General features: G+C 39.8%; 2 protein-coding genes across 2 annotated transcripts in view; both read right to left on the minus strand.

Moving 5' to 3' along the window:
• The window catches only part of polr2m (RNA polymerase II subunit M), a gene marked incomplete at both ends in the record, with an annotated part of 17,185 nt that extends 16,874 nt beyond the window's left edge, over window positions 1-311 (minus strand). Inside the window, one exon of the mRNA XM_083890883.1 lies at window positions 234-311. Coding sequence (XP_083747009.1) covers window positions 234-311 — 78 coding nt within the window. The remainder of the gene's footprint in view (window positions 1-233) is intronic.
• Window positions 312-5,560: 5,249 nt separating this feature from the next.
• The window catches only part of cgnl1 (cingulin-like 1), a 31,291-nt gene continuing 24,216 nt past the window's right edge, over window positions 5,561-12,635 (minus strand). The window contains exons 13-19 of the mRNA XM_083890693.1: window positions 12,248-12,409; window positions 12,048-12,137; window positions 8,386-8,469; window positions 7,724-7,848; window positions 7,359-7,467; window positions 7,108-7,271; window positions 5,561-6,671 (exon numbers count right to left, since the gene is read on the minus strand). Of these exons, the coding sequence (XP_083746819.1) occupies window positions 6,518-6,671; window positions 7,108-7,271; window positions 7,359-7,467; window positions 7,724-7,848; window positions 8,386-8,469; window positions 12,048-12,137; window positions 12,248-12,409 (888 nt within the window). The 3' untranslated portion in view covers window positions 5,561-6,517. The remainder of the gene's footprint in view (window positions 6,672-7,107; window positions 7,272-7,358; window positions 7,468-7,723; window positions 7,849-8,385; window positions 8,470-12,047; window positions 12,138-12,247; window positions 12,410-12,635) is intronic.

Consider the following 12,635-nt stretch of genomic DNA (forward strand, 5'->3'; position numbering starts at 1 on the left):
CACACACACTCAGCTCTCATTACATGTTCTACAGTAAAACACTTCCCATAACAAACATGAACTTTCAGAGCAAATCTCTCACTGTAGACAATGAACACATGAGAGAGTGAAAGCATGAAAGTACAAACAGAAGAGGAGGAAGAGGAGGAAGAGGAGGAAGAGGAAGAGGAGGAAACACCGGTGTGTTTCCACAGAGAAGAAGAGGAAGAAGAGGAAGAAGAGGAAGTTCTTACTTCACTCAGAGCGTCTGCAGACTCCTCTGTTGTGGTCGTGCTGGTGGAAACATGTCGTCCTGAACCGTAACGAAGCATTTCTCCTCTTCTGTCCACTCCTCACTGCTCTCCCTCTCCAGTCCTCCTCCTCCTCCTCCTCCTCCTCCTCCTCCTCCTCCTCCTCCTCCTCCCTCCCTTCCTCTCACTCTCCTTCCTGAGCTCTGCTCAAAGTCTGAAAACGACCATCTGTGTTCGCCCGGCTTCAGCCTGGGAACAGACGAGGGGAATTCCACTCTGTCAAACCTGGAGGACGAGGAGGAGGTGGAGGAGGTGGTAAAGGAGGAGGTGGTAAAGGAGGAGGTGGTAAAGGAGGTGTATGATGACCACAGGGTCCTGAGATCTCAGTCCTTCACACAGAGTCCAGGTTCTTAATCCAGGTCCAGCTCAGCAGCACAAACGTGTCATTGTGTTGAATGTTAAATCCTCAGTGACTCAGAGTCTGTTTCACTCTGTGACTCTGAAACTCTCTGGTTTCTCATCAAACCTGTTTATCCACATTTCACCTGCTTCACCTGCTCTGAGCCTCAGTCACAGGGAGGAACCAAGAGCTCAGTCCACCACAGGTGCAGCACTGTTATCAGCAGGAGGAGGAGGAGGAGGAGGAGGAAGAGGAGGAGGAGCAGGAGGAGGAGGAAGGAAGTTAGAGTTTGACAGAATCTTCAAACTCTGCACAGTACAGTGAGTACACAGCTTCATTACTTAGGAGTAAAAGTACACATAACCCCCCGCTAAATTTTACTCAAGTACAAGTAAAAGTACTTCAGTCAGATATCTACTTAAAGTACTTAAGCCTTTAAGTTACGACTCAACCATTTGATCGTCTCTGTATCTGATCTGAATTAATGTGACTTGTTCTGAATGTTGTTCTTAAAAATAATAAAAAATGAAAAGAAATAATTTTTCCTTTGCTTTTTTCTTGGCGCGTACCTTAAAGGGTTAAAAGTACTTGAGTATCAAGAGTACATGTTCTAAATATTGCATTACTACTGCTACAGTGTGTACATTTACATATAAAAACGTCCTATAGGAGTTTTGAAGTAAAATCAAGTCTTTTTCATCTTTTTAGCTTTTCTGTTGTTTTATTTAACATTTGTCACTAAAGCACAAAGACGACGCTCTGACAAACCTCTGTTTTACACTTTTACTGGATTATTTAATCTGACTGTTAAACACAGAATATACTGAAGAACATCTTAACTAATGCTCAGTTTACACAAATGTGGAATAAACTAAATCTGAGCATGGAGTTTTTGTTGTATTAGAAGTACAAGAAGTAACGTGTACTCATGGTTATGGATAGAAGTGTAGTGGAGTAAAGAGTACTATAATATGTACCTCTCAAATGTACTCGAGTAAAGTACAGATCCCTCAAAATTGCACTTCAAGTAAATGTACTCCGTTACTCTCCGGCTCTGCATATTAATACTGCAACATGCAGTAGAATTCTGCATAAATAAACACGTTTACAGCTTATACAATTATTATAATATGATAATTCACGTCTTTATAATACGTCAACATTTATTTTGAATATAAAAGTGTGATCACAAAGATTATAGATCAGGTTTATTCTTCTTTATTATTTAAAGTGAATAAAGTGTCTGATGTTACTGAAGCTTCTGCATAATTTATGATGATGAAACACTTTCTATTGATTCAAAGAAATATAAACTGATACTCACTCATGCTGCTCATGGACACACACACACACACACACACACACACACACACACACACACAGATCACATTCCTCAGTCACTCCCTCTCGACAGAAACCAGATCTTCAGAGTCTCAGAGTCAAGTTCAGCGTCTCCAGTTTCCTGCAGAGAAACAAACTCAAAGTTCTTCACGTTGTTTCACGACACAAACGTCAGATCAGAGACGATCAAACCAAAGAGTTTCCCACGAGAACGTGAAAGGTCGGCTTTTTTTACAGGTTTCACCAGTTAATCAATAACCAGACGTCAAACAGTGAAGTCGCTGCTTCAGCTCAAGTCCACGTCACCAGGAAATCAACAGGAAATCAACATGAAATCAGATGAATTTACTCAAAAATGTCTTTTTAAATTCACATTTATTCTCATTTCAAACAATCAGTTTATGTCAAAATGACGATGATTCTTTTCCTAAATGTGAGATTAAAGTAAAGTCAGTAACTGACTCTAAAATCTGAATATTTCTACGTTTTCATGATCATTATTTTCAGCCTGAGACAGAAAACGTGAACTTTACCTCAAACACAAACGATTAAAACAAAAGTTCATTTACTCTTTAACTTTGTTCTGAGTCAATACAGAGAAGTTTGTGTGTGTTTTCACATCTTTTACACATGAACAGAAACAACAATGAAGAGAATCTGTGTTTAAATGGTTTGTTTGTTTGTTTGTTTGTTGACAGTGAAGTGAATCATGTTCTGCTGTTTCTCTGAGTTTCTGTTTCTGTTGAAAACATCATCAGAGGCTGAAGCTCAGTTTATCTTCACTTTATCTTCACTTTCTGGAATTTAATCTGTGTTTTAATGAGAGTTTTAGGAGTTTCACAACAACACAACAACACAACAACACAACGTTACAACTGAAACCACATCAGTGTTTAAACCTGAGTGACAAAGTTACCTTGTGATTGTTGTGAAGCGTTAAAATAAAATCAACAGCTGACTAAACATCTTTATTTCTGATGATTATTTGTTATCTTCACATTAACAAACTACAGCGTCAGTTTCTCTCATTATTATATTATTATATTATTATTATCACTGATCACATTCAGATCTAATTTGTCGCCTTTGATTAAGTAAACGTTGCTTTAAATTCAAATCATTTTATTTGCTTGATTAAATAAAGTAAACGACTGTTTCGTCTGTTCCTGTCATTTACTTTAGACTTTTTAACGTTGACTCAGGTTAAAGAAGTGAAGAGCAGGTTAATCCTGCTGCACACACACACACACACACACACACACACACACACACACACACACACACACACACACACACACACACACACACACACACACACACACACACACACTCACAGCCCGAGGCTGTGATGTTTATTTTGCTTCTCACCTGATTCTTCTCCACAATTCCGTGAAAACAAGAACATAAAATCAACCAGAAAAACATGAAGAATTCATTCAGAATCAGTCAGGATTCACAGATACAGGTGTTAGATTATATATTATATATTATATATTATATATTATATATTATATACACGTCAGTTTATATAGACAGTGGTGAGAGCAGCGACACTGAGGAAAAGACAGGAGATGAAGATGTTGATGTTCTCTTTGAGAGTGAAGAAGATGAAGAAGATCATGAGTTCATCAGAGGAACGAAGGAGATCAAAGAAAACAGGAGAAGGAGGTTTAGAGGAGAGTGAATATAAAGGGTGAAATTAAATGAATCATAAATCCTCTCTATACATTTTTAATGTATTTTTATTGGAATAGGTGTAAAGAGGCCCATTTCCAGTGTTCTAATGCTACATTGTGTTTGCTAATGGTGTTAGAAGACTATTGGATGATTAGAAAACTCTTGAAAACCCTTGTGCAATGATGTTAGCAAAGCTGAAAACAGTTTTATATGGAATAAAAATCATTATTTCTAATGTCTTCAATGTCTTGACTATATTTTCTATTCATTTTGAAACTCTTTTGATGAACAAAAGTCTGACTTTGAATGGAAAACAAACAAATTGTATAGGTGAGCGCAAACTTTTGAACTCCATCAAACTCGGTGTTGTTACTGTTTCATCCGCTAGGGGGCAGCATGGTGCTGTAAACACAGTCACAGGCTGATTCTATGAACTGTGTTTAAATGAAACAATAGAACTTTGGGAAATTATGTTTTCTGTTGAAGTGAAGAAGAAGAAAAAAAGTGTCTCACATGTGAGGACAACATGGTGTCCTTCTGTCCTTCTGTCTCTGTCCTTCTGTCCTTCTGTCCTTCTGTCCTTCTGTCCTTCTGTCTCTCTGTCCTTCTGTCCTTCAGTCCTTCTGTCTCTGTCTCTCTTCACTTCACTGATCGTCCTCTTGATGAAGTCAGTGAAGCACATGAAAGAATCCCAGGAATGATCACTTTGTTAAGTTTAACACAACCTTACTCTGTTAAGCCTTTGACCCACACACACACACACACACACACACACACACACACACACACACACACACACAAAGGTCGTGACCTGTCGTCCTTTCACACCAACAACAACAACAAAGAATCATCTATGAAGCTCATTAAAGACCACAACAACAACAACAACAGCCTCCATCACCTTCACACAAAGCTTCAGATATAAAACAGTCTCATGTTGTTTACAGGAAATCAGAAATACACAACAGTTGTTTACACTCACATTAATGATAAAATGATAAACATTACAGATGTGGAGAGACGTCTGTGAGACGATTTAAAAGGTTTCATTAGAAAAACAAGAAAACAAAGATTTGTTCTGTTTTCTATCGTTCATTATTTTTCCTCGACTTGTTTTATTCCAGATTGTTGTTGTTTTTTTGTTTTTTTCATTTTATATAAAAATATTACACCAAAACAAACAAAGGGTCATTTCCATATCATTGTGAATGTTTAAATAAAGAGTGATAAAAACGATCGTTTTGTCCATTTTTAGAAAATGACTTTTTTAGTTTACAACTGAATTCAAACAGAAACTGTTCCTCATATATTGAGTTAAATCATCTTCAAACAGACAAACATCGTGGAGTGAAATATACAGAAATATTAGAATTTGAGTTGATTCTTTGCTGATTGGATGGAGCTTCTCCAGCTCTGGGGTCAAAGGTCATCAAACACAAACACAGGACGCATGAGCTTCATCTGCTGCAGCAGGAAAAACAGTGAAAACAGTGACAAACTGTGAAAAACTCTGAAAAACAGTGAAAACAGCAGCGACTGCTGACTCAGCTGCTGTTTAACGTTTGGATTCATTCAAGGATTATCATAGAAAAGCTGCGACTTCTTATTTTACTGTGCTTTAAAGCATGTTTATATGTATTAAAGCACAGTAACTGCAGGACTTTAATAAGAAAATATAAAGTGTAAAATTCCTCTTTACCTTTTATCAAAGTTTCAAACGTGAAGAAATGATCGACTCAAGAGAAGAAACCTGTGAGAATAACTGAAGTGACTTTATTTGACTGTCAGCAGGATTTATCTGTGTGTGCGTGTGTGTGTGTGTGTGTGTGTGTGTGTGTGTGTGTGAGTGCGTGCGTGCGTGTTTGTGTGTGATTGTCATTTTATCTTCTCGACTCATTCAGTGAAGGAAAAGTTAAAGTTCTTTAACTGGACCTGTGAGGACTGTAAGGAGGCAATGTACACACACACGGACAGACAGACACACACACACACACACACACACACACACACATCTACATGTCTTTACCACATTGTGGGGACCGGGCATAATGTCCTCACAAGGAAAAATGTCCCCACAAAAAAGGTCTTTTGCCAGGGGGTGGTCCACACAAGCAAAGGAAGACAAGATCATACACACACACACGCACACAGACACACACACAGGTTGAAGACAGCCGTCCGCACTGAGGACAGAGACGTTTGTATGTGTGCATCTTTAGTTCTTTGTTGTGTTGTTGTTGTTTTGTTTGTGTGAACATCAAAGCTTAAACTCAGAGCAGCATCAACAACACTAACATTAGCGACATGATCAGGTCTAAAGCTAAAGGTGAATAACTGCTCATCAGTTCTTTAAAAGTGTATAAAAATAGTTTCCCTCATCGTTCCCTAAAAACTTCACTGAACCAGGATTTTGTATTTTCAGCCCTAGAATAAATAAAAACAAACTTCCTGGTCCTCACTTCAGAGTCTTTTTTTTTTGGATTTGATCTTCATTCGTTTAAAAAAAGCTGAATACATATATATTTTCAGTGTATAAATGTTGATTTGATCATAATATAAAAGTGTTAATAAGACAAAGGCAGTTTTACAGTGAATTAAAGAGCATTTTATAAACTTTACTAACGATAAAATAATCACTGTTAATGAAGTCTGACGTCATCTGTGAAGCTCAAATAATACTGAGTGAAGCTATGGACTGATCCTGATCCTGATCCTGATCCTGATCCTGATCCTGATCCTGATCCTGATCCTGATCCAGATCCTGATCCAGATCCTGATCCTGATCCTGATCCAGATCCAGGGTCACAGACCTGATCTCACTGAGCGTCTTCTTTGGTCCAACACTGACGAAGTGTCTTAAAGGACGTGATTATAAGGAGAACGTTGACAACATGTTCTCTTGACTGGACGAGCGTTTGTATCCTGATGAAGAGCTGATGAAGTACGTCTCTCCATCAGTGCTGGTGTCGTCATCGTCGTCGTCGTCGTCGTCGTCCAGCAGGGGCGCTGTGGTGTTCTTACGCCTGCACACAGGAAACAGGAAACAGGAAACAGGAAAGAGGACAACGTCAGGAACCAGGAGACAATCAAACACACTCATCTTCACTGATGGTCAGAGTGTATTTGTACCTGATCTTCAGTGTATTAGTACTTGATCTTTGGTGTATTTGTACCTGATCTTCAGTGTATTTGTACCTGATCTTCAGTGTATTTGTACTTGATCTTCAGTGTATTTGTACCTGATCTTCAGTGTATTTGTACCTGATCTTCAGTGTATTTGTACCTGATCTTCAGTGTATTTGTACTTGATCTTCAGTGTATTTGTACCTGATCTTCAGTGTATTTGTACGTGCTCCTCAGTGTATTAGTACCTGATCTTCAGTGTATTAGTACCTGATCGTCAGTGTATTAGTACCTGATCGTCAGTGTATTAGTACGTGCTCCTCAGAGTATTAGTACCTGATCTCAGTACGCAGAGTTTTGAGTTGTCCGGTCAGCTGATCGTTGACCTCCTGCTGTTCGTCCAGATCTCTCTGCAGCTTCTTCTTTCCATGCTCCAGTCGGTCGATCTCCTCTTCAGCTTCATCCATCTGTCTCTTCAGAGCCTTCAGACGCAGATTCAGCTTCAGGAGACAAACAACATGGAGTTTAGACGGATGTTTGTGGTTTAACGTGTTTAACGTGTGAATGAGTGAATGTTGATCCTGTACCTGGTCCTTCTGATCTTGTAAAGAATGATGTTCTTCTTCCACTTGCATCACCATCTCTTTAACCTTCCTTTCTAGACGGCGGTTCGTCACCTGCAGGTTTCCACGCTCCCTGAAACATCACAATACTCACATCAAACTTAACTGAAGCTACTGTTCTTCAGTGTTTCCTGTTCTTTATCTCAGAACCACTTCATCATCACTGATCAACAATGACTTGATGATTTATCAGCAACATTCTCCCGCTCCATCATTCACATGTTCACGGTGTTTATTCACGTCACTGTGAATGTGCCGTCAAACACCTTCAGAAGAGTAAAGGTTGATGATCATCATCATGATCTTCATCATGATCTTCCTCCTCTCACCTCTCTTCTCCCTCCAGCTTCTCCTCCAGCTCCTGAACTCGATCTTCCAGCTGTGAAACCAAACCTTCTTTACTGGACTTCTGTGAGGACTCCAGATGAGAAACTCGACTTTTCAGGTCTTTGTTCTGCAGAAGTCAGAGAGACACAGGTCTGAGGTCATCAGCTGTCTACAGATTTATTTTATATATATATATATATATATATATATATTAGTGCTGTGCAAAAGGCTAACGCGTGTTAACGCACGACACGTTTCCATGACGACTGACCGGAAAAAGGTGTTTCATGTTTACGTGCCCAGGCACCGTTTACCAGTTAGCTCCGTTAGCTGCATTAGCTCCTTTCAGCACCCTTAGCACCGTTAGCATTAGCCTACAGTCAAACTGGAGTTTCTGTTTATTAAAGGTTAAAGGCTGTTATGAAAACGTTGATGCGTTAACGTTTGACAGCACTAATATAAAATATAATATAATCATATTTGTGCCGTGAAAATAAACAATTACATGAAAATGGTGAATGGACATGAATGAATGAATGAATGAAATGAATTAGTTGGTGCTTTGAACTGAGATAGTGGAGTTACAGAGTGTGTGTGTGTGTGTGTGTGTGTGTGTGTGTGTGTGTGTGTGTGTGTGTGTTCCTGCAGACAGGAGAGTGTGTACCTGTCTCTCCAGAGCAGTCTTGTCACACTCCAGGTCTTGTCTGCTCGCTCTCTCCTGCAGGAGTTCATTCCTCATCTGCTCCACCTGCACTCACACACACACACACACACACACACACACACACTGTCAGTGCTGCACTCCCACACACACACACCAGTTCAGCCCTGAGTCCAAAAACCTCACAACACAACGAGTCTTTCATCTGAAAAAGGCCAAAGTGAAGAAGGTTGAGTTTCTGGTTGGGCTGCATTCCATTTAGTGACTTTAACTTCCTCTCAGTGACAGCTGCTCTTAGATTACACACAAACTTCCTGTGAGTAAACAAAGCGATAATTACTTCACATATAGAGAAGTATTTCCTGTCCTAAACATCACGTCTGAACAGAGAATATAGAATTATATACATAATTATAATTAATCCTCTTAAATCAGACGTCTACAGTGAAGCTAAAAACTGCTGCTGTGTGACATTTCTTCTCATGTATTTCTTCAAATCTGCAGCTGCAACCAAGGATTATTTTCTTAATCGATAAATCTGTCGATTATTGTCTTGATGAATCGTTTGGTCCAGAGAATGTTGGAAATCACGATGTTCTCGAACGTCTTTGTTTTGTCCACAAACCAAAATGATTCAGTTTGAATGATTTCTTTGTTTTAATCATGAAAAAAGCCTCAAACCGATAAATCCGTTATCAAAATAGTTGACGATTAATTTAGTCATTGATTAATAACACTGGGTTACACAAAAATAAATATGTCGTCTATGTCTTTTCAACTGATTTAGGACCATTTTGCAGAGCTGAATCCAAACATGACCATTTCACTCATTCAGGTTTTTATGCTGATTTGATTTAGAAAAATCCGATCTTCTGACTAAATTGATGACATTTTTGTGAAATTGCACCACGTTTAATACCAAAATAAGCACGGTAAACACACTTTATGAAACATGTGACCTTCTAGTCGAAGCCATTTCATTCACTTAAAATATTCATAAGTTGGCACATAAAAAATCTTCAGAATTTGTTTATTGGAAGAAATATAAAAGAATTTTGCTTCATATGACGTGAAAATACCCGTAAACAAAAACGTTAAAAAACAAATCTGTAGCTTTGTTCAGAAAATTGACCTGATTGAGCAAAACCAACGTGATTTTTGGATTCAGCAGATCAACATGATCCTAAATCAGTTAAAAAAACTGGCGTTGACCATGTAATCGATGCTTCAGCTTTATAAACTATAGATTTCTTTTGTCCTCTTGGTGTCATCAGTGCACACAGAACAGTGACGGCTCAGTGTGTGAATCACATGATCCAGAGCCGACGCTTCTTTCTTTGTGAGAGCAGTTTCTCTCCAATCGGTGATATTTTATGCCAATTAGTGTGTGACAGTGGAGCGTCTGTGATGAACGATGGCCTCTGTAACTGCAGCGCTTCAGGGAGCTGAATCAGCAGAGAGGAACATCCAGACAAACTAATCTGCTTTGTGAGAGACGGCAGAGCAGGAGAGGGGAGATTACTCTCATTTAGACAGGAGAGGAGCACCTGGTGCTGCTGGAGACGCAGGTGTTCATCCTGCTGCCTCTGCTGCAACACCAACACCACCTCCTCCTCCACCTCCTCCTCCTCCTCCTCCTCACACACACACCAGCTCATACATACGTGCACGCTCACTAAAACACACCATTAGTGCTCAACCAGTTCCATTCTGAGCGCACAATGCTCCGGCGTCGCCTTGACAACCGACCTCGGCCTCATGCCGAACCAATGCCACTTTGTCACTTTGTCACAATGCTGCTCTCTTTTTCTCTGTACCAGACATTTTTGAATTAGAAGAAGAAGAAGAAAAAACATTTTAAAAGTTGAGATTTGGGGCCAATTCCAATTCCTATCTTAACCCTTAATCTTAACCCTTAATCTTAACCCTTAATCTTAACTGGCCTCAAAACCAAGTGTTGAGGGTTATTTTGTCACTTAGAAATGGGACACCCCTTAAATGCAGATACGTCTTCAGACTGTAGGGGGCAGAATAACGCCAAAGCTGCGTCCAGTCTGTCAACTCCAAAAAAGAAGAAGAAGAAGAAGAAGACATTTACGTCAGGATTATTTATTCTGATCCGTTTGTCAGTCAAGTTATTAGGTTGTCAGTTAGTTATAAGATGATACTCATACAAATATTCAGCTGACAGTTACCACACACCACGACTTATTGAAAAGTAAACCACACCGGCCGACTATTGACAAAAGATGGTCAAATTAAAAAAATAAATGTTTCGCAACAATGACGTCAGTAATCCATAATATGGGCCTAAACTAAGATATTTTTTATATCTCTATTAACAAAGAAAATACTTCATCTTTGTTATGTGAAAACACGCAATGCATTCTGGGTAGCCCTTGCTCCCAAGGGTGGTCTCGGAAAATCTCAATATTGAGGGCGATACAGTCCTTAAACTTGACCTCAACTTAATTTTTCTGAGAATCAGGACAGAAGTTGGACTAGAGGGAGAACATTTTTGAGATTGAGGGTTAAGAAGGAATTGGAATTCACCCTTAAACTCAACTTCTCTTCTTCGTCACTAAGTTTTATTGAGTGCCTTTAAATCTGCTTCAGCTCCAGGTCGAGAGGAACCAGAGAATACAGAGGTCATCAAGGTCCCTAAAGTCACTACTGGACAACACACACACACGCACACACACATAATAAAAAAACATAATCAGATGTGTCTTTCGTTTAGACGGCGACTGCGTTTTTGGGGCTTAAAAATGCAAAAAAATGAAGAGTGTAAATGTTAAAAACGCTCCACCCGTTAAAAACGTTCCCGTGTAAAGGGTTGAAAACACTAAAGTGAGCTCTGAGCTGCTCACGCTGACTATCCTCCTGTACATGTTGACGTCAGATCCATGTGCAGTACAGACAAACAACAACAATGTTGTATGGCAGTGCGTCACAGTGCCACCTAGCCACCTGGCATGCAAACTACATCAAATTTCACACACTTGCATCACCGTGTGCGTGCAGATTTACACCCAAAGACACTCGTCTAAACGGGGAATAAAAAGTGGGAACACAACAAACACTTTTACGATTTGTGTTCAGATGGTTGTCGTGTGAAGCTAAAGTCTTTATCACAGAGGAAAGAGAAGTGGAGCGCGATCTAAAACCCGACTTACTCTGGGATGAAGTTACTGAGGAGAACTCAACAACCTGAAAACCTGAGACATTTGGCAGCGTCCATATTTTGGCTGAAGCATTAAGAAGAGTCTTTTGTGACCGAAGCATGAAAATGTGAGCGAGGACACTGAGACCACGCTGGCAATCTGACAACCTCAACCACAATTATCTAAGATCGTCTTATAGCGCAATAATCTGTGCACCTAATCCAGACAATAAGGTAAAGTGAGAGTGTGGATATGATGTTTACAGGACTGTGCTCGTGCATCTCAGTAACACATGAACTGTGGCTGTAGATGAGGCTGGTGAAGGTCACATGATCCTCTCAGTCATGATGTTACAGGTGAAGGTGAAGAAAGTGGAGATCTGGAGTTAATTTACACACTGAGATGGAAACATGGACAATGAGAGTGTGTGTGTGTGTGTGTGTGTGTGTGTGTGTGTGTGTGTGTGTGTGTGTGTGTGTGTGTGTGTGTGTGTGTGTGTACCTGCTCTCGTCCTCGGTCTATCCTGTTCATCAGATGGTCTCCACTATGATGTTCTTCATCCAGGTCCAACTCCAGCTGAGCAACTCTTTCCTACAAAGTGAAGCTGTGTTTTTATTTTCTGATTTAATCATCGATCATTCAGGTCTAATGATCTGATCTGATCTGATCGATCTCTGCTCATCACTGACTCGACTTATTACCTCTAACAGTTTGATTTGCCGAGTCTTGTCGTCTTTAGTGTGAGTTTGTGTCTCAGCCTCCAGCTCCAGATCGTGAACCTTCTCTTCCAGCATCTTCTCCCGCAGTTCAGCCTCGTCTCGCTCGCTCTTACATCGCTGAAAGTCTTCGTCCCGACGCAACAACTGAAACCAAGAGCATCAGGATACTTTAAGACAACGACAAAACAAACATAGATGATCACAACAACATTTAAACCCTGAAGTGTCTCCTTTAAGGACAACGTTTATGTCTGTCCCTGAGACACCAGGACATGAAGATGCTGCTTAGATACATGAGCGTATGGTTCCTCTGGGACACTAATGAACAGAATATAATACAGTCATAGTCTGTGCTTAAGACAAGGAAATC

Source organism: Microchirus variegatus (assembly GCF_963457635.1).
Source record: "Microchirus variegatus genome assembly, chromosome: 6".
NCBI classification, from domain to species: Eukaryota; Metazoa; Chordata; class Actinopteri; order Pleuronectiformes; family Soleidae; genus Microchirus; species Microchirus variegatus.